Below are 21,877 nucleotides of genomic sequence, written 5' to 3'. Positions count from 1 at the left end.
CGTCCCTTGTCTCGCGGCTACGGGCTACGGGACGGGCTCGGCACGAGACGAACGTTGCAACGCGTCCCGCGGCGGAACCGTCCCTCCGGGACGGAACGCGAGCCCCGCGCAGGACGCGTAGTGGATGCTCTAAGTTGATCTCTGATTTATTTTTTGTGGGCATCCCATGGTCATGACAGGGACTTTGTGATTATTTTATTTTACTTTTATTTAGTTGCATTTATTTTTTCGTATAAAAGTATCTTACATTATGCACTTGATTATTAAATAACAAACTAGTTAAACGTGAAAATGATGAATTTTCCTCTCATAAGCTCCGTCATCACTAATCTCATGTTTTTTTTGCATAAAAAGACAACATATATTTTTATAAGTAAAAATGTAATGCTACACTAGTAGAAATTTGCAAAAATTTGTTAGTCTCTAAATTTCAATTCAAATGCAAGTAGTATAGTTTAACTGTCCATTCAATTTAAAGAGATTTTTCTGTTATAACCATCTCGAAAAAGCATGCCATATTTTCGTAAATTATTTTTAATAACTGCAACACTTTAAAATTGTGCCATATTAATTCGATCCTAAAATCATTTAACTATACACCATTTTATCGTTTGTTTTTAAAATTCATTTATGAATATTGTAGTCAAATTTAGATGTACATTCTTGACTCGAAGGTATATTATGACAACTGATGATTGTTTTTTTTTACTTCTACAAATAATTATGAACGGGTTTTGACCTGAGGGAGACACACACACACTCACTCACTCTACTCACTGACCTAGTTCTTGAATCTTGATTTTTTGGTCATTTTGATTTGTAATAGAATCTCTGCAGCAATCAGCATCACTATTTAACACAGTATACGTCTCTGTGAAGACTGGAACACAACTGTAATTTTTCTAATTTTCTTTCTTCTTTTTCTAATAACTACAATATCATCATCATTACAACCTTTCCTTTTCTCTGACTTCGTCTATTGTATTCATTGTGGAGTAGAAAGAGACGCGGCCAAGAATCTTTTTTTTTCCTGTTAGAACCAAGTCATCATCTTTATCCTCCTTTATATCTCTTAGAAAAGTGCGTACAAGTGGAGAGTATTTGTTGATTTCTTTGATTCTTTCTTTACACAGGGTTTCTGGAGTTTTATTTGATTAAGTAATGTATTTTTAGGCTTTATTTCAATCAATTGCAGTTTAATTATTCACTTGTTTTGCCATTTGAAGCTGTAGTTTATGAGCAATTCTTCATTTGTATTGTCATTAGACTAAATTTGGGTTTAGCTTTTCTGAGCTGCGAATATGCTAATGATAGGCTTCATTTGTTGACATTCTCATCTAGTGCTTTTTTCTTATGCGGGACAATATTTTCTTGTTCCGAGATTATATAGCTTTAGTTTCCAGCTCATGCATTGGCCAGACAATTTAGCTTTACCTCCTTAGCTGAGCGTTATTGAATTTGTGATATTTTGCTTTGTACCCCATTTCTTGATTTGCAGTTTGAACTTGCTGCACCCGATAAGTTGCAGTCGAGAGAGCTTTTGGTCCGGCTATATAGTTGGGAGTCAGTGTACTTCGGGCCTGAACTTTCACTGTCAGATTGGTAGTATGTGGTGTATCTTTGTGCCGTTTGCTAATGGGATATGGAAGAAGTTTTGCCTTGATTTGTGTATGAAGATTGCTTAGATGATGAGTACTGTTTGCTAGTGGGAGATGGAAGAAGTTTGCCTGGATTTATGTTTGAAGATTGCTTAGATGATTAGTGTTGAATAAGGTTATTATTATTACGGCCTCAATGGGCGGTCTCTGTTCGAGAAGAGCCACTGATGAGACTACGTTGGGTGGTGCACTTCCTCATGTTAATGGACGCTTCACTGGAATAGTTTATCAATCCCGTGGACTGGATATCCGAGAAGAGAACATTCTGAGGGATGTGGAAGTTACAGATAACCAACTGAGGGAACCATTCTCCTTTCCAGAGTTGAGTTCTGTTCCTCATGGGACAAATATGGATGATATCAATGATGGAATACCTCGGTTGTCTAGGGCTTTATCTGATAAATCGAGATCAACAAGAACAAAACAGGTTGCATTGACAAAGGTATGTGCTCTAATGGATATAACTCTTTGTTATCTTGCTTAATCCGTCAATTATATTTGCTCTATTGAGTCAAAACTTGAACCAGGAATTTAAAATCTTCAGTATTGCTGTGCTTGTCGGTGGTATATTTGCATAAATTGTGCGTGTGTTGCAGGCTTTCCCAAATTGTGTTTGCAACTTCACATGATTTTTGTACATGGAAGTTTTGCATCTGGTGTAAGTTGTGAAATCCGACAAATAACTACGATCTTTACTATCACTCTTAGGTCTCAGAAATGAGTTCACGTCTTGGCAGAGCAGGCCATGCCGGCCTCGAGAAAGCAGTTGATGTGTTGGATACTCTTGGCAGTAGCATGACTAATTTGAATCTTAGCAGTGGTTTTGCATCGGGGTTGGCTACAAAAGGAATCAAAATATCAATATTGGCTTTTGAAGTGGCGAATACCATTGTTAAAGGTGCCAATCTGATGAATTCACTTTCGGAAGAGAATATTAGGCATTTGAAGGAGGTGGTACTCCCTTCTGAGGGTGTACAGCGTCTAACATCGAGGGATATGGGTGAACTCCTAAGAGTCGCTGCAGCTGACAAGAGGTGTGCATATTGAAAACCATTTGTATGTTGTCTGATATCTTTTCCACTGATGTGCTCATTCTCTCAATATCAATCAGAGATGAATTGAAAGTCTTCTCTGGTGAGGTCATTCGCTTTGGGAATCGGTGCAAGGATCCTCAGTGGCACAACTTGGACCGTTACTTTGAGAAGTAACTACAGATATCCTTTCTCTGTTTGCTGTTCATATCTTTGTTAACACAACAATTGAGTTTCCAACATAATATTTAGTTCATCTCTACGCATTTAGGTTGGAGTTAGAACTCACACCTCACAAAAAATTGAAAGATGAAGCAGAATGTGTGATTCAACATTTGATGGTGTTAGTTCAGAACACTGCTGTAAGTTATATTATCACTATCAGCCAGTTTACCTTTTACTTCTCTTTTTATCTGCTTTTGGATAATTAATTTTAGAGATGGAGCATAAATTTATGATAGACTATGGAGAAAGTCATCCTCATGAAATGTTTCAAGGCTGCTAAAAAAAGGCTAATACCCCCGTAAATATGATATCTATCGATGATGTTATCTTTAGTTAGAGAAGAACCAAGTGCAAAGAATTTTTTTATGTGTTGTATTATGTTTCAGATATAAGGGCTCAAGAGATATTATTGTTTATATTGAATCAGTTAGGATCTTATTAGGTTGAGATAAACTAAAATTTGTGTTTTATCATTCTATAAAATCCCTTCTTTTCAACTACTTATGAAATTTTAATTTTTTGCTGTATGTTTCGTTGGCATCACTCTTCTTTTTCCTAGAGAAATGGTAATTTATTGTTTTATGCAGGAACTATACCATGAAATGCATGCATTAGACAGATTTGAACAAGACTGCCGGCGCAAAGCTCAAGAAGAGGATAACTCAAATGCTGCACACAGAGGTACTTATGATCCATTCAAAGTTAAGATTAAATTTTTGAAAGATCCGATTGTAGGTACACACCAATAAGAATTTATATGTAATGCTCGACAATGTATTGCTATGGCGTGTATATGAGAATTTAGATATAAATGAAGTGATCAAGTGAGTTGTCCTGATTTTAATTGGTCTCTGTTGGCGTATTGAAGTTAATCAAAGCTTCATATCGTAAATTATGATGTTCTCATAAAATGAGTGAAGTAATCTCTTTTTGCAAATTAAAATGACAGTCATTGATGACCTCGCCATGTTCATATGCTTATGTTGTTTCTTTGCTTTATTTGTAATATGTAGATATAATTTTTCTGGAGCCTCCCATTTTGTTCTTTTGCCCTATCCTACGACTAGTCAAGTCTCCTGTTTAGCTTCTTTCTGTTTCGCTCTCTTCTTTCTGAAATTGTTCTCCTTCCCCATGAAGGAGACAGCCTTGCAGTTCTGTGTGCAGAGCTGAAGAGTCAAAAGAAGCATGTAAAGAATTTGAAAAAGAAGTCTCTATGGTCCAAGATATTGGAGACGGTAGCAATTCCAAACTCTTCTCTTATATGAGTTCCAAATGCATGCCATACCCAAGAAACGGAGCTTACTATTTTTTATTTGCAACACAACTTATATGTATTGAATATTGCTTACTTTTTTTGTTCATTATAACCATTCTTCAAATACCAAACTGATTTATTTATTCTTTATCTATGTTAATTAAGGTGATGGAGAAGCTTGTGGATATCGTCCATTATCTACATTTGGAGATCCATTCTGCATTTGGTTCCAGTGGTAATGCACTTAAACGCTTTTCTTTTTCAAAACAAGATATGGAGTAAATTTTTTACTGCCTATGTTGCACAATCCTTTTATTGAGTATGCCTTAACTCGAATTAACGTGGAAGACCTTTCGTTCTGGTAGTTTCTGTCTTTCTGAACTTCATCTGTGTGTCACGTATTCACTTAAATCTATGTTTAGTTATATGAATAGATAATAATACTTTACTTTATTGAATCACTGTTAAAGATGGAAACAAGCCAACGAAAGACCACCACCAAAAGCTGGGATCTGCTGGACTTGCACTCCACTATGCAAATATCATAACCCAGATTGATACACTTGTGAGCTCGTTCATCTTTCTTATTCTACGTTGTACCTCTCTTGTAGTGAAATGCAACTTATTTCTCTCTTAACTGTTGCTTCTGTCGTGAAACTTGATATGACCTCCTTTTCTGTAAGTTGATTTGGTCGACATGCCAAAAGAAACAAATTTTTATGATACTTATGAAGTATGTCTGTCTTCTCACTCGATTTTCGGATGAAAACTTTAAAGACGGAGAAGCTGATCCATGCTACATATAATTAGTTTGCCTATATTTTGAACTATGGCTGCAATTTTCGATCAGGTCACTAGATCGGGATCAGTGCCGCCAAGTACAAGAGACGCTTTATACCAGGGACTGCCACCAACTGTGAAATGTGCTTTGCGTTCTAGACTGCAATCTTTTCAACTAAAGGAAGAGGTCCTTTTTTATTTTATATTTGGTTCAAAACAATTATTATTTCAATATTTTCAATGTCTATTTGTGATTTTATGCATTTATACTTCTTCTTTGTGCAGTTTACTGTCCCAAAAATCAAAGAAGAAATGGAGAAAACTCTTCAATGGCTGGTGCCTCTGGCCACTAATACAACAAAGTAAAACTACTATCCTCTCTATAATTATGCTTCACGAGGCTGATTGCGTTTAATGAACTTCACTCTGTCCTATTTTTTCTCTTGGAGGCCACGACGTTGTGTTAAGATAAACATATAGGATTTCTTGGTTAATTTTTAAGTTAAACCAATTTTGTGATACCTCTCCTGCCCACGTTCTAAGAGCTCTGCCAAAATTACTTCGAACTTAAGCGACCATAATTTGTCGGGCAAATATCGCTTTGTAGTCCCAATATCTCCCAGTAAATGACAGATTTGAATCCAATAGATTGGCTTCTTGTTCAAGTCTTGGGGCTAGAAAGTGATATCTACCTAATTTTCATCTGTAGAGCATCTGGCATTACCTTATAGTCCTTTTGAGATATCTTTTGCTTTGTTTTTCGATACATACTTTGACTACATGCCATGTTCGAAAACAGGGCTCACCACGGCTTTGGTTGGGTAGGTGAATGGGCAAATACAGGGTAAGCGCATCTCTAACGACGCTCAAACATTTCAATTTCTTTCGTCGTGATTGACTATATATCGTGTTATTCAGATCCGAGATGAACCACAAACTTGCTGGCCAGATGGATTTGCTCCGCATCGAAACTCTTTATCACGCGGACAAGGAGAAAACGGAAGCTTACATTCTTGATATGATATTATGGCTGCACCACCTTATCTGCCAATCAAGGGCTGCAAATGGTGGGCTAAGATCGCCCGGCAAGTCCCCAATCAGGTCCCCTAACCAGAGAATGCTCCAGCTTTCGAGCCAGAAACCGAGCTCACCGTCCTCAGCGCTGTCAGTTGAGGACCAGGAGATGCTCCGGGACGTTAGCAAACGGAAGCTGACTCCCGGAATAAGCAAGAGCCAAGAATTTAACACATCAAGAGCCAGTCTTTCCAAGCACCACAGGCTAACCAAGAGCAACAGCCATTCTCCAACACATGAAACCAAGAGGGATCCTTTCCCGATCCGAAGGCCGTCTTCTGTCCCGATAATCAACTTCGACATCGACCGGATCAAGGTGTTGGACATGATTGATAGAGTCGATACAATTTGAAGCCTCAACGCTGTTATGTAATAGGCAAGTTTTCATGATGCATATCCCCGGCCCCAGCTCATCCACGAGCTCATCTCTTTAGAAAGCCGAGCATGGTGGGTGGGAGGAGGAGACGTTGCAGCACGTGTTGTACATGGAGAGTTATATCTTAGGAATATACTGGTTTTCCCCGTGAGATCGAGAAGATGGGCAAGCTCGGACGATGTTTGACCGGCGTTCGGTCGGTTCAGGTAGGAGTGAGTCCTCATGGCATGGGGGTGTAGTTTTCATCAGTATGTGTACAGAATGAGGTATACTTGGTTATGTCTATTGTTGATGAGTTCCATTGATGCCCTTCTAAATGCATCTTGTGTTGTGATAAATGGATCGAGTTAATCTGTGTTGTGTAGGGGTGGAACCGTAATTTTAGCACTGATCGAGTATTGAACGGAAATTCTCGATTGATTTTTTTCTCCTGTAAAAGAATTTGGTTTTCCGTTCAGTATGCTGTCATCTCAAAGAAGAAAAATATAGTCATTAAAGTTGATCGTTATAATGCTAAATTTTTTTAAATTAGTAACTCATTAACATGCCGTGTATTAAAAATGTCAATACGAAATATTAAAATGTCAACACAAATTTGTGTTGAAATTTTAATATACTATATTGACATTTTAAATATCAATGTCAAAACAGTGTATTAAAATTTCAATACAAATTTGTGTTGACATTAAATATTAATGTCAATACAGTGTATCAAAATACTCCCTCCGTCGCAACTTAATTGTCACTATTTTCCATTTTGCTCCGTCCAAACTTAATTGTTACACTTCATTTTTACCATAAATGGTAAGTGGGTCACACGTTACATTAACTCATTCTACTCACATTTTATTATAAAACTCATAGTATAAAAAAATGGGTTCCACATTCCACTAACTTTTCGAACCAAATTTTCTTTACATTTCTTAATACATGTACCCACTCCAAGAGTGACAATTAAGTTGAGACGGAGCGAATATCAATTATATTTATGTTGACATTTGTAATAGACTGTACTAATGAGTTGACATGGTTAGTAACTTAAGAAATTGACCATAAGATCTTTTGTATTATATTAAATTATTTCTATGTGCATATAATTTACTTTTACTATTTTTGTTTATCACACGTATCATACTAGTTAATTACAATAAAATGATTATTTTAATTTTTCTTTAAATTCGAAGATTATATTTAAATAATTTTATTAATAATTTAAAATTTATAAAATTATAATCTATAAAAGGGTTATATGTTTAGCAGATAATAAAATAATAAATCATTAAAAAAATTCAAGAAATATGATAAAAACACAATTCTTGAAGAATATGGTTAGGTAGACTTGTCGGATATTAGGTCAAAGTTTATAGCCTTGTTACAATTATTCGGTAGAGTAATGGTCAAAAGTAGTACTAAACATATGTCAATTTTACGATTTTTGTCATGAACATTATCTTTTGAATTATTGAGTCTCGAACAAATGCAAACTGATCGGATTCGGTCCATATTTGACAGAACCGTCCATCTTTGATGGTCAAAGTTAATTAAATACCATTTGACTTCATTAATTTTTTTTCTTGATTATCTCAAAATTACCACAATGATATATCTCTAACTTTAACTAAAGTTAATCAAACAAGCCAAAACTTATGTCGTTGTCACATTACACCTTTTCCTCCTTCTTCTCCTCAGCGGCAGCGACGCTACCAGCAGTTGGAGCAGCGAGTGCGACGACGCCACCGCCAATATACATACAAATTCACAGCTTTCAGTAGGGTCGAGATTTTCTCCGCCGTGATGGGGATTCCATCGTCGTGGAGGACCAAAGTAGCATAGGTGCAAGCGAGCTCTCCCACTGAAATCTTTTCCTACGAAGACAAGATGATTATCGAAGATTAAGGTTTTGCAGATGGAGATGTTGTTGTTGCTGTTTCTTTAGGGTTTAATTTGACTAGATTAGTATTTCTAATTGGGGTTTAATGAATTGGGTTTTTAGAGTTAATTCAACACTTTTTCCTCTCTTATCTCCGGGAGATCGAGGGGTTATGAATTTGTGACATTGCAGTCGATGAGGAACGCGATTGAGGGGTTGAATGGCCGCAGCATCACCGTCAACGAGGCTCAGTCTCGCGGCAGCGGTTGCAGAGGCGACGGTGGTTCCGTGGCCCTCGTCGTGATGGCAGAGGCTATGGAGGCAGTAGCGGCGGCGGTGGCTACGGAGGGCGGTGGCGGTTCTGGAGGAGACGGTGGCAGTGGATATGGCCGTCGTGAGGGCAGTGGTGGTTATGGCGGCGGCAGCCGTGGCAGTTACGGAGGTGGTCGTCATAATTTCGAGGGAGACTGGAGAAATTAATTGTTGATGGTTATTTGAGCTGTTACTGGTGTTTGGATTGTTTCAGTGTGAGGTTCAGATCTAATAAATGAAAGAAGATGAAGTGTGAGGTTCAAAAAACTAGAATTATCATTTACAAAATATTAAATATATTAATTAGAAATATTAATCTAGTCAAATGTCATTTAATTGGTGTTGACTGTTAAAAATTAATGGACCAAATCTGGTCCATTTTCATTTATTCAAGACTCAATAGTCTAAAAGATAATGTTTTTGACCAAAATCATTAAATGACTATATATATAGAACTAGTTTTGACATTTACTGTATATAGCTTTGTTACAATTATTACGTATTCATTGTACCAGTTTTCGAAATGCTCAAATTTCACATTAAAATAGTACGTGTTCATGTATGTCCTAGTTATCTAAATATTCAAAGAGTAGTAATATCTCAAGTGGCGCAAACAAAATTAATAGTGAAAATCAAATTTTACTAGTTAATAATTTCAAGGATAAATATTATTTTGAGGAGGCTTGAATACACATTTATTATATAAAACTTATTAAGATTTATTAATTAATAACAATCATTATTAAATCTTTGATTAAGGTGTGATTACGTGAGGACGTTCGAGACAAATATTTATCTTGTATTAAGCCTATCACGATTTATTTAATTGGTAATGGCAAGCATATTAATTTTCAATATTTAAAATAATTATTTCATTCAAATTGAACACGACCAAGTGAGGATATATTCAAATTACGTTATGTCAGGTACTACCTAAAAGACATATTCACTTTAATAAAACTAGTGTCACCCCCGTGCGATGCACGGATAGATTTAATTTCACTATAGTAAATTCATATTTTGAATTAATTAAAATCAGATATAACTATATTATCAAATGATTAAAAAATCACAAACATATAAAATAATTTAAATATACTATTTAATACATGTGGGATGCACACATGTTAAATTTACTTAATATTAATCAAAATTTATAAAAATAAAGTAATCACTAAAAACCTAAACCTCGAAACCTAAATCCTAAACTCTTAACTTCAGTAGAAATTATAAATTATCGAGCTTCATTTCATTACAATATAGTGATCCTATACACTAAAAACCCAAACCTCGAAACCTAAATCCGAAACCCTTAACTTTAAAATATACTTATCATGACCAACAAATGAGCCAAATATGAGTGGGTTTAAATGCTAATTTTTTTTAAAAATGTCAATACGATCATATTAAAATTTCAACACATATTTGTGTTGACATTTTAATAAACTATCTTGACATTTAAATATCAGACTTAAAATTTTAAAAAAAACATTTTAATTCTGTGAATATGAATTAACCGTTGAGTTATAAGTGCTGGAGTAAGTTTACTTGCAATAATTTAAGATTGCACTGGTGAGACATATATTGAAAAAAAGGTAAGAACATGTGGATTGTAAACTACCAGAAGTCATATATTTATAGTAAAATGTAAACTGCCAGATGTCATATATATTATTTATTACTAATTAACTATGAGTGATGACCATTAACTCGATCCACCATGTAATGTAACGTTAAAAACGTACAAAAAATTAAATCGCCAATAATTTGATAATCAAAATAGAGTGGAAAATTAATTTGATGTCATATATGTACAACCCACTGCCTATCTCCCTCAATCTACCACTAATTCAACCTCAGCCTTGTTTAATTATTTTCCTCCTTCATCTCCAAATGGATAATTTGTGCATGTACGCAAAGACAATGTGATATTTTATGTTCTTTGTCTTCTTTGCTTCCTTTTGACATTTCCTTGACTTTGGATGTTTTTTTTTTGCATGACCAATATGAAAATGCCGAAGTTCGAGACGAATGTAAAAAACATTACCTATGATTTCTTTATTTATAAAAAAAGAACTATTATAGATAAGACGGAAATAAACTCAAAAACAACACAAACTAACATTAATAAAAAGTTAAAATATAAACTAATATCATGCACTTCGGCATAGAATAAGCCTAAAAATAGGATTTAAAAGTGATCTTTTTCTTTCATATTCTCCCACACGACTCTTTGTCCATAATCTCCGACTTGGATCTTTGGCTCTTTGCTTTTCACTCTCTCTCATAGGACTATAGCTCCACCGTCTCCATACACCGTTCAAGGAGAACTCTCGTCGTCGGCTGTTGGAGTTGAATCAAGGAAGCAGTAACAAAATAGCATGTATTTATAGACATAAACTAAAAGTTAACAACATTTACAACACCTTTCAAGTTTTACCTTACAGCATAGACACAAAAATACATTTATCTAAATAATCAATAACATTAAAATGAATAATAAAACCTTCCAAATTTTATTGTGTCTCTTGTAGTTTACTATTCGCTCTTCGTCATATAAATGCTTCAGAAAAGCATCTGAAACCCCTTCCCCTAATCATAAGATTCATAACATCAAGTACAACACTAAACAAATCTTACTAATTCATGTGCACATATTAAAATTCCTCTAAAATCTCAACTCTCAACTATTCCCTAAAGCATATCCAAGCCCCCTAGCTCAAGTGGTTGAGGAGGGTGGCAAGGATACCGCACCATCCAGGAGGTCTTGAGTTCGAATCCTGGATGGCGCAACTTGGGATTAATTTTCCCTGTGGGCCTTTACAAGGCTGGTTGCCTTGGGGCTTGGCAAGCTGATGGGCCTGGAACCCGTCTCGGGTGGCGGCTGCTCACGGGCGTAGACCCGTCTCGGGTGGCGCCGTCTCAGATGGCGGCTGTTCACGGGCGTAGACCCACCGGAGGTGCCCGGCTGGTTGGCGGCCTGGCGGCCTGTCTACGAACCACAAGGGGCTGGTTGGCGGCCTGTCTACGAACCACGAGGGGCTGGGGAAGGGCTGGTTAGCTTGCCGAATGTATCTCGAACTCCTAAATATGTTTGTCCGGAGGAAAAAAAATATTCCCTAAAGCATGGAATACCGAGGAACAAAAACATTTACAAAATGCAGGAAAATAAGAGGATTCACCTGTTTTGACGTTTGTACGAACATCATCGTTGCAAGAGAATTGCAGCGTGGAGACGATAACTATCCTACTTTTTGCAATGTTTGTTTCTAGCTCGGATTTCAGTATGGAAAACCAATATATAAATGCCGAAATCTCTTTTTTCATTGAAGGGGTTCATTGCAATTTATATTCCAAAACTTATCACATTAAATTTGTTGAGTAATTGTGAGTACGTTTTGTAACTGCAACCCGCATTTAAATATATATTTATACTATACGATTACATTAAACCCTGAAATGCTTCTTTGTATTGAAATGGTGCATTTCAATTTATATTCCGAAAATTATCATTAGTATAAATCACATTAAATTTGTTGAGTGCTCGTGGGTGATGTTTTGAAACTGCCACCTACATTCAAATAGTATATATTTACATCGGTTACATAATTTCTAGTCATGGATTTGATTAGATACCTTAAAAATTGTGCTTACCGCAATTTAATGAGTTTAAGTGAAAGATGTAATAGTTTTTCTAAATTGCATTTACCTCCCTTGCATAAAATTTTTATTCAAAACTTCCTAAAACTCAACTTTTATATATGTATAGATTCTAGATGATCACTTAGATAATACTCAGTTATATGCTTCCACGACTCCACAAATATATTCCATCCATGCACATTATAACTTCGCGACGAATTAACAACTTTATCAAATTGGAATATTATGTTCCTTACTATAGATTTTTTAGAAATTTAAACTCTATCTCACTTTATAGTTAGTAATAATCGCAAGGCATATGCAATGTATGCATATCAAAGGGAATATTTATTTCATTACTTTTATTATATCCGAACACAAATGTACTGCATATATTTATGTAATTTAATTCGTATACCATCTCTTTTTAGTAAAACATTGTACGGAATACTTCCAAAATCTCTCAGTAAACATTAATGGTTAAATATGATAATGAGACCACTTTTTATCTGCGGATTCCTATTCAATATGTGCCGTCCTTTAAATTGATATACCGTGACCTATTAAATTGTTACAAAAATGTAAGATAGTCCCAACAAAAGTAAACTAAAACAAATACAGATGTCTCGATATAACATTAAGGATAAAGATGGAACTTTGAGACATGATAGTCACTTGGTAGGCAGTAAGTAAGGAGTAGTATTATTCGAGAATATATGTAAGCTTTACACCCAATTTTGAAATTGATTGCATAAAACTTTATTTTAACATGAGAATAATTGTTAAAAGTTTGATTAGGCATTCATTTATAACATAAATAAGGTTTTAGAGTATTAATTTTGATAAACAAGGTTAGCAACCCACCTAACTTTACCCGCCAAAATAACTATAAAAGCCCCCCATTCTGTTCTACAGTAATCCAACGCTTTCCTCCTATAATCTTGTACGTACGTACGTACGCATGCATATAGAAACGTAAAGTTTGAATCCAGACATTGATAGAGCTCCCCATTCTGTTCTACAGTAATTCGGGTGGGCCCTACAGCTCTCCCTCCTCACTCCATACGTGCAGCTGCTGGGGATTCCCCACACCTGTGCGGCCCCATTTCCGGCCTCATCGTGCAGCCTATCGTCGGATACTACAGCGACAACTGCACCTCCCGCTTCGGCCGCCTCAAACCGTTCATCGCCGCCGGAACTGCGCTTGTTGCAATGGCCGTTTTCCTCAATAGAGCAAGGGCCCAAAGCCTAGGGCAATTGCCGTTTTTCTCATCGGATTCTGGATTCTCGACGTTGCTAATAACATGTTGCAGGTTTGAATTGGATTGCGTGGTTCCCTTTCCTGCTATTCGACACAGATTGGATGGGGAAAGAGGTGTACGGCGGGAAGGTAGGCGAGGGGAATCTGTACGACCTCGGCGTACGCGCCGGCGCGTTAGGTTTGATGCTGAATTAGGTGGTTTTGGGGGTGGCGTCGCTTGGGGTGCAGTTCTGCTCAAGAGGGCTTGTAAAGGTGAAGAAGCTTTGGGGCGGCGCCAATTTCTTGCTGGCCATTGGTTTAGCGATGACGGTGGTGATCACCAAGATGGCGCAGCACACGCGCCACTACGGCGCTGATGGGACGCTGCAGACGCCGGAGCCCGGCGTCAAGATTGGAGCTTTGGTATCTCTCGGTTAGTTCTTTTTTTAACTTTCTTTTTTAATTTAGTTTTTCAGTTTGAATTTTTATCAATTTTAGTGTTTAATTAAGTTTCGGTAAGTTGATTGCTTATTTCTTGCATGAAATAGGCAGATAGTAACTAATTAAGAAAATATTTATAGCTTTTATAATTAAAAATACAATTTATAGCTAACATTAACTTTTTTTTCAAGTAAAGTGGTTAATTAGAGTGATTAAAAATTTAAAACTAGTACTTCTATATTCTATTTCTATCTATACGTCACGCATTCCTGCGGTGAAAATGAAATACGTATTTTCAAGGTAAATTTAGAAATTTATCGTGATAATAAATTTTAGCAGTGATAAAAGTATGTCACATCTTTAATCAAGAATATTATTTTTGGCCTTTTGTTGGCTTTTACGTGTGAACATTATTAAAAAATCACACCTTAGACATGGATTTATGAATTTGTGCAAAGCGTTAAATTTTATTCATCCGATCATATGATAAGTAGCCATAAGCGGTATATTGTTATGTTTTTTTTATTAAATGGATTTTGCGGTAAGTAGATTAGTAGGTAATTACTTGGCCATGTGATGATATAATCTTTTTGGAAAGAATGCTTTTGTCAGTTTAATACTCATGAAAAAAGAAACAAGGTTTATGATGACTAAAATATAGTAAAAGAACTTTTACTATGGAATTCAATTGGAAAGTGACTGTCTACCTGCTTCAGATATGATGAATTACTATGTTTGATTTCTTATGGAAAAATTAGAAATAAACGTCCTTCATTCTTCACTCGTAGTAGTGATTGCCACCTACACCCTTCATCACCAATAAATATCATATTCTCCTTTTTTGTATAATTCTAATAAATATCTTATTTAATTTTAATAAATTTATTATGTATTCCATTAACTCATTTAAGCGTATTTATTATAAATTAATACTTACTTTGTTTCTTTATTAATCGAGTCATTTTTTTATTTTTAAAAGTTCCAAGATAATTGAGTCATTTTTATTTTTAATAAAAAATAATAATACATCCTACTTTATTCTCTTTTCATCTGTTGGTAGATTGTGATAGCTTCGGTTTTGAGCTCGGCTGTTGAGTTCGGTTTTTGAGCTCGGTGATGGTGTTCGGTGTCAGAGCTCGGTGTTACGAGCTTAATCGAGTTCGGTGTTAGAGTTCGGTAGTTCGGCACCAAGTTCGGTAGCTCGGCAGCTCCGTGGTCTGGAGAGAACGATCAAAACATGAAGAAGAGTTCGGCTGTTATAACAACTCGTTTCAACAGCCGTTGGATGTACTTAGTTAGTCATGTTTAATCCTGACCGTTAGATGGAAAATAGCCGTTAGTTAGTTTTGACCTTTTAATAGTTTGTGATTCTGCTTTATTCAGTAATTTTTCATCTTCCGTTTCTGGTGAATAAAATTCTCTTTCGATTTCCAAGTCTTGATTTTTTCCTCTCCCAACATTCGATAATCTGTAGCTAGGATTAACAATTGGCGCCGTCTGTGGGAAAGAGGTGAAAGGAGGTTGGTTTGCGGACGATTCAAACGATCTCGATGGCGACAAGGCTTGAGGCTGAGAAATTCACAGGCAAGAATGATTACGGTCTGTGGAAGATGAAAATGAAAGCGATTCTGATCGATCGTGGTTTGGCGGCGGTTTTGGCTCCGGTAGATAAGGAGAATGCGCCAGTTCTTGATGAGAAAGCACAGGCGAAGTTCGATGAAATGATACAGCGAGCTCACAGTGCGGTTATTCTTTGTCTCAGTGATAAAGTTCTGAGGGAGGTTCAAGAAGCGACCACGGCGGTTGAGGTGCTAGCGAAGTTAGATGAGGTCTATTTGGCAAAATCCCTGGCCAATAGGCTCTATATGAAGAAGAGACTGTATTCGTACAATTTTGTAGCCGAAAAATCGATCGTCGAACAATTGGAAGATTTTAATAAGATCATTGATGATCTTGGGTCCGTGGATGTGAAGATCACGGATGAAGACAAGGCTATACTGGTCTTGAATGCGTTGCCAAGTTCGTATGATCAGCTAAGCGATGCAATAATCTACGGCAGAGATAAGCCAATCACATATGCCGAGGTTCATGCTGCGTTGATGGCGAAAGAGATGCTGCGATTGACAGGTGGGAAGGCATTGGAGACACAGGCTGAGAGTCTCAATGTCAAGAAATTCAAGAATAAGAGTTTCAAGAAAAACCAAAATAATGAGTTTAAGCCTTCAAGCTCGGAGGGGAGAGAAACTCGGTCCTGCCACTGGTGCAAGAAACCAGGGCACCTCAAAAAGGACTGCTTCGTGTGGAAGAAAAAGCAAGCGGCTGAGGGAGGAAAAGCTGTCAACACAGCAGAATATTGCGAAGAGGATGAAGTTTCTGTTGCTTTGAATGTGATGGAGGAAAAGGAAAAGGAATCTTGGATAATGGATTCAGGGTGTAGCTTCCACATGAGCCCGAATCTGGACTGGTTCGAAGACATTAAAGAGTCAACAGGAACTGTCATTCTAGGCAACAACCAAGTGTGCTTGATAAAAGGCATAGGTACCATCAAGTTGAAGATGGAGAATGGGTGTATGGTGACTCTGAGTGATGTTAGGTATATTCCTGATGTTAAAAGGAATCTAATATCCTTAGGCTCTCTTGAAAGAAAGGGATGCAGATTTGTCTCTGAAGGTGGGCAGATGGTTGTTAGTAAGGCAGGAAGATCTATCTTGAAGGCAACTAGAAAAGGCAGTCTATATTACATGATGGCTGCTGTTCAGAGAAGAGACTCAGGGCATGCACACAATGTGGTTGGTGATTCTTTGAGTCTGTGGCATACCAGATTGGGGCACCCAGCAATTGGTAGTATAAAGGAACTGGTCAAGAAGGGTGTATTGCAATGCTCAGATCAGACTGATACAACTCAATGTGAGGAGTGTGTGTTAGGGAAAGCCAAGAAGTTGCCATATCCCAACAGCACACATTCTTCAACAATGCCTCTAGATTATGCCCATAGTGATCTTTGGGGGCCTGCACAGGAGAATTCAATTGGAGGTGGCAGATACTACATGAGCATCATAGATGATTTCAGTAGAAAGGTCTGGATTTACATATTGAAGCAGAAGTCAGAGGCTTTCAGCTGTTTCAAAACATGGTGCAGTGAGGTTGAGGCAGAGAAAAGGCTGAGTTTGAAATGCTTGAGGACAGATAACGGGTTGGAGTTTCTGTCCAAAGAGTTTGATGAGTTTTGCAAATCAAAAGGCATCAAAAGACACAAAACAGTTCCATTAAATCCGCAACAAAATGGAGTGGCCGAGAGGGTAAACCGCACTATCCTTGAGAGAGTTAGATGCACGATCTTGGCTGCTGGGATGAAGAAGCGGTTCTGGGCAGAGGCTGCATCCACAGCTGTTAAACTGATCAATAAATGTCCTTCTTCCAGCATTGGAGGGGACACACCAGATTTCAGATGGTATGGGAAGCATAGTGGCTATGATGGCTTGAGGACTTTCGGTTGTAAAGCTTTTGCTCATGTGAAGCAAGGTAAATTGGAAGCAAGGGCCCTAAAATGTGTTATGATTGGATACCAATCGGGTGTGAAGGGCTATCGGTTGTGGTGTGTGGAGCCAGGAAATGAAAGAGTTGTGATAAGTAGGGATGTAACTTTCTGGGAAGGTGAGCTGCCTTTTAAGAAAAATTCAGAGACTGCAGTAGATAGTTCTGGATTTGAGGTGGAGATTGGGGGAGTTCAACAGGAGCAGCAGGATGAAGATGAAAGAGAATCTGAGTTTCCTGATGCCTCTGATCTTGGACAACCAACTCAGACGGCAGCAACACCAAATGAGCCAGGAAGCTATAAGCTGGTTAGAGACCGAGGTAAAAGGATCAGAAAGCCACCAGAGAGATACTCTGATGCTGAGTTCCTGTTTTATGCATTACTAGTAGCTGAGGAAATAGAGTTCTCAGAGCCAAGCACTTATGAAGAGGCTATGGACAGTAAAGATGCAGAAAAATGGATGCAAGCCATGATTGAGGAGATTGATTCACTGCTTAGAAATGGGACTTGGGTGCTGGTGGAAAGGCCCAATGGTAGAAGGGTAGTGAGTTGCAAATGGATTTTCAAACAGAAGCTGGAAGGAGCTGATGGTAAAAGTGTCAGATTTAAAGCAAGGTTGGTTGCTAGGGGTTTCACACAAGAACATGGTATTGACTATGATGAAGTGTTTTCACCTGTTGTGAAACACACTAGTATCAGAATCTTGTTGGCTATTGTTGCAAGAAGAGATTGGGAGCTTGAACAACTTGATGTCAAGACAGCCTTCTTGCATGGAGACTTGAAAGAAACCATCTATATGGCACAACCAAAAGGCTTTGAGAGGCCAGGTGATGAGGGAAAGGTGTGCTTGTTGAAAAGGAGCATATATGGTCTGAAACAAGCAAGTAGGCAGTGGCATAAGAAGTTTGATGATCACATGGTTAAGAGTGGTTTTCTGAAATCAAGCTATGATGAGTGTGTCTACATTAAGAGTGTAGGTGGAGCTGCTGTGGCATACTTACTCTTATATGTGGATGATATGCTCTTGGCTGGAGCAAGTTTGAAAGAAATTCAGAAAGTTAAGGCTGATCTCAGTAATGCTTTTGAGATGAAGGATTTAGGCTCTGCAAAACGAATTCTGGGTATGTCTATTTTCAGAGATAGAAAGAAGAGAGAGATTGTGTTGTCTCAAACTGATTATGTGCAGAGAATACTCAAGAGGTTCCAGATGAGTAACATCAAGGAAGTCTCAGTTCCTATGAGCCAACAATATAAATTGTCTGCAGACCAGAAACCAAAATGTAAGGCTGAGGAAGATGAGATGAGACAGATCCCTTATGCTAGCATCATTGGTAGCATCATGTATGCTATGATTAGCACAAGGCCGGATGTGGCACAAGCTATTTCAGTAACAAGTAGATATATGTCCAACCATGGTAAGGAGCATTGGGCTGCACTGAAGTGGTTGATGAGATACTTGAAAGGAGCATCGGATGTTGGTATTCTGTTCAAGGGAGGAGAAGACCATGAAGGGGATGCTTTGGTTGGCTGGTGTGACTCTGATTTTGCTGGTAACTTAGACACCAGGAGATCTCAGTCTGGGTTCCTATTTACTTTGTATGGATCCGTCATCAGCTGGAAAAGCAGCTTGCAGGGAGTGGTTGCATTATCAACCACAGAGGCTGAGTTCATGGCTATGACATCTGCTGTGAAAGAAAGCAAGTGGCTAAAGGGGATTTTGGAGGATTTTGGTGTAAAGCAATGTAGTGTGAGCATTGGTTGTGACAACAACAGTGCATTGAGCTTGGCTAAGCATCAAGTATATCACGAGAGGAGTAAGCACATAGACGTGAGGTTGCACTTCATTAGGGAGGAGATTGAAAGAGGCAATGTGAAAGTCTTCAAAGTTCACACTTCAGAAAACCCGGCAGATATGTTGACTAAGCCATTACCTAAGGAAAAGTTTCTGCTATGTTTGAAACTGGTGGGACTGGAGAGGAGGAGTTCTGGTTGGTGACTCCGCTATCACAGGTGGAGTTTGTTGGTAGATTGTGATAGCTTCGGTTTTGAGCTCGGCTGTTGAGTTCGGTTTTTGAGCTCGGTGATGGTGTTCGGTGTCAGAGCTCGGTGTTACGAGCTTAATCGAGTTCGGTGTTAGAGTTCGGTAGTTCGGCACCAAGTTCGGTAGCTCGGCAGCTCCGTGGTCTGGAGAGAACGATCAAAACATGAAGAAGAGTTCGGCTGTTATAACAACTCGTTTCAACAGCCGTTGGATGTACTTAGTTAGTCATGTTTAATCCTGACCGTTAGATGGAAAATAGCCGTTAGTTAGTTTTGACCTTTTAATAGTTTGTGATTCTGCTTTATTCAGTAATTTTTCATCTTCCGTTTCTGGTGAATAAAATTCTCTTTCGATTTCCAAGTCTTGATTTTTTCCTCTCCCAACATTCGATAATCTGTAGCTAGGATTAACATCATCTTTTTTACTTTATCCTTTCTCGTACTTTATTCTATCAACTTTAACAAATTAAACATTTTTTCTTAATAATCATGTCAACAAGGAACGGATGCAGTATATAAAAAGTACTCCCTTTGTTCGCAAATAGGAGTCGCGTTTTTCCATTTCAGCCCGTCCTCGAATAGGATTCTATTTCACTTTTATTATAAATGGTATATAGACTCCACATTCTATTAACTCATTTCACTCACATTTCATTTAAAATTAAAATATAAGTGAGACACATATTCCACTAACTTTTTATCATCAACTTTTTTTTAACATTTCTTAAAATCCGTGCTGATAAAAAATAGGACTCCTATTTGCAGAGGGAGGGAGTATGAGTTACAAACTTTTTTCATTTACTGTTTATTTATAAAATAAATAATTTTTTAAAATTTGCACAGGTGGAGTATTGTTTTATAATAATGTATTCAAAAGAAATAATTTCAAATAAATATTGACAAAATTTGGTAGATAGCATAGATGCCAAAAAGAATAAAGACTAGGCTACATTGGCTGTTCTTTTGCATATTGTCAAAGCATCCATATGTACTGTTTGGCTCATGCCTAGCCAAATTAATGAAAATGATTAAGTCATACACACAGAATCTGCAGAACTTAATAGCTGGTTGCTTCTTTTGGGTGAGGAACAAAATAGCAATAATGGCAGTTTTTGGCCCTATTTTAACATCATAATATTAATGAAATAACAAACCATGAACAGATCTAGTATTAATGATGATTAGGCCGGCCCCGTTTGTTATAATTAAAAAAAATTGGCATACGTCTAGTTGGGCAGAATTGTAAAATCGCTCGTGCAATGATGTTTGTGTGAGTTGGTTAGAATTCATGGAGTTGTGTTTTTTTAGGGGATTTGGATTAGATAAGAGACGGTACTCCATATTGCATATGTTGACTTCGGGAAAGTATGTTAAGTGGTGAAAGTTACTTTTTGGTTAATTTTTGTTCATATCCAACATTAAATGTGGGTGGGTGGGTGGTATTAGAATGGCAGAGGCTGACTTTGAGAAATAACTTTGTTCCACTTTACTTTTATTTTCCTGTTACTGTTGTGAATTAGGTAACTTTGGCTTCTATATTTTCCAGTAATTATGGTTCAGGACAAGGTAAATATTTATTATCTGAAATTCAACTGTTTTCTTCCAATTTCTTTATTCTAAACTACAATCATCATATATGCAGGCCTATCACTTGGAGTTCTAAATCTTGCAATAGTTATTCCACAGGTAATAATTAATTAATCATTTTATCTCAATAATGCATCGACATAAATTCTCCACTTGTGCACAAAATCTGTCTGCCTACTAGTTGACTTGTGTTTGATGTACGACGGATCACATAATTTTGCAAAACAAACAAAATAATTGATTAAAAATCACATGCCATCTTATCAAAATAGCATGGCATAAAGTTTGAGCACATTTGTATTGGAAGGTTATTAAAAAAGTGCCTGTGTGGATTGATACTCTATATTTATGGATTTGTCCTATGCTACAGATGCTGGTTTCCGTAACAAGTGGGCCGTGGGACGATCTCTTCGGAGGTGGGAACCTACCTGCATTTGTGGTCGGGGCAGTGGCCGCCGCCATCAGCCGTGTTTTGGCCCTCACGATCCTTCCATTGCCACCTCCTGAAGTGGTGGCAAGCAAGGCTATGACTTCCGGAGGATTTCACTAAAATTATAATTAATGTGTCTCTTATTACACGCGTTTATCTAGACTTATAATTGCCGTTTATTATCTTTAATATCTCCAACTTTTACGGTATTTGTACACATTCGCGTAATTATAGTTACATATCTTTTTCCTTTATTTCTTTAGGTGAGAATGATTATATATGGCTCTAATTAAATCTTTTCTTATTAATATAATCCAAGAATAGTGTCATATTTAAGTTCAAGAATCAAGAATGTGGATTTGAATGTCGATAACGTTGAAT

The 21,877-nt window shown here is 37.3% G+C and overlaps 3 protein-coding genes across 6 annotated transcripts; all 3 read left to right on the top strand.

The window, feature by feature from the left end:
- Nucleotides 1-751: 751 nt before the first annotated feature.
- Nucleotides 752-6,907, top strand: LOC121786720 (protein PSK SIMULATOR 1-like). 4 transcript variants are annotated; one of them, XM_042185363.1, is made up of 13 exons: nt 752-893; nt 1,499-2,100; nt 2,367-2,692; nt 2,770-2,862; nt 2,961-3,051; nt 3,502-3,595; nt 4,052-4,149; nt 4,335-4,404; nt 4,640-4,734; nt 5,020-5,136; nt 5,235-5,311; nt 5,749-5,793; nt 5,868-6,907. In XM_042185363.1, exons 2-13 carry the CDS (start codon nt 1,795-1,797, stop codon nt 6,373-6,375), a joined length of 1,920 nt encoding a protein of 639 aa, XP_042041297.1. In that variant the 5' UTR covers nt 752-893; nt 1,499-1,794; the 3' UTR covers nt 6,376-6,907. The 4 variants fall into 4 exon arrangements, with proteins under 4 accessions (XP_042041297.1, XP_042041294.1, XP_042041288.1 ...); XM_042185360.1 differs by lacking the exon at nt 752-893 and adding an exon at nt 926-1,080; XM_042185354.1 differs by lacking the exon at nt 752-893 and adding an exon at nt 953-1,158.
- A 1,557-nt stretch (nt 6,908-8,464) lies between these two features.
- Nucleotides 8,465-8,800, top strand: LOC121772539 (glycine-rich RNA-binding protein-like). Its single transcript, XM_042169678.1, has 2 exons — nt 8,465-8,711; nt 8,796-8,800. The coding sequence occupies exons 1-2, from the start codon at nt 8,465-8,467 to the stop codon at nt 8,798-8,800; spliced, it is 252 nt and encodes an 83-aa protein (XP_042025612.1).
- A 4,367-nt stretch (nt 8,801-13,167) lies between these two features.
- On the top strand, nt 13,168-21,686 carry LOC121786716 (sucrose transport protein SUC1-like). The gene is made up of 3 exons (XM_042185346.1): nt 13,168-13,896; nt 21,122-21,165; nt 21,437-21,686. The coding sequence occupies exons 1-3, from the start codon at nt 13,788-13,790 to the stop codon at nt 21,614-21,616; spliced, it is 333 nt and encodes a 110-aa protein (XP_042041280.1). The 5' UTR covers nt 13,168-13,787; the 3' UTR covers nt 21,617-21,686.
- Nucleotides 21,687-21,877: the final 191 nt, after the last annotated feature.

The sequence above is a fragment of the Salvia splendens genome, chromosome 2 (genome assembly GCF_004379255.2).
Source record: "Salvia splendens isolate huo1 chromosome 2, SspV2, whole genome shotgun sequence".
NCBI lineage: Eukaryota > Viridiplantae > Streptophyta > Magnoliopsida > Lamiales > Lamiaceae > Salvia > Salvia splendens.
Note: the sequence above shows the minus strand (reverse complement) of the source record. Positions and strands in the feature narration are given on the sequence as shown.

What these genes read in the sequence shown, in the direction of transcription:
- LOC121786720 (XM_042185363.1), top strand. Translation starts at nt 1,795, where the DNA reads ATGGGCGGTCTCTGTTCGAGAAGAGCCACTGATGAGACTACGTTGGGT. An exon ending in GTCGCTGCAGCTGACAAGAG is followed by an intron (nt 2,693 to 2,769) that starts GTGTGCATATTG and finishes AATATCAATCAG; the next exon opens with AGATGAATTGAAAGTCTTCT. An exon ending in TGTTAGTTCAGAACACTGCT is followed by an intron (nt 3,052 to 3,501) that starts GTAAGTTATATT and finishes TGTTTTATGCAG; the next exon opens with GAACTATACCATGAAATGCA.
- LOC121772539 (XM_042169678.1), top strand. Translation starts at nt 8,465, where the DNA reads ATGAGGAACGCGATTGAGGGGTTGAATGGCCGCAGCATCACCGTCAAC.
- LOC121786716 (XM_042185346.1), top strand. Translation starts at nt 13,788, where the DNA reads ATGACGGTGGTGATCACCAAGATGGCGCAGCACACGCGCCACTACGGC. An exon ending in TGGAGCTTTGGTATCTCTCG is followed by an intron (nt 13,897 to 21,121) that starts GTTAGTTCTTTT and finishes TCATATATGCAG; the next exon opens with GCCTATCACTTGGAGTTCTA. An exon ending in TTGCAATAGTTATTCCACAG is followed by an intron (nt 21,166 to 21,436) that starts GTAATAATTAAT and finishes CCTATGCTACAG; the next exon opens with ATGCTGGTTTCCGTAACAAG.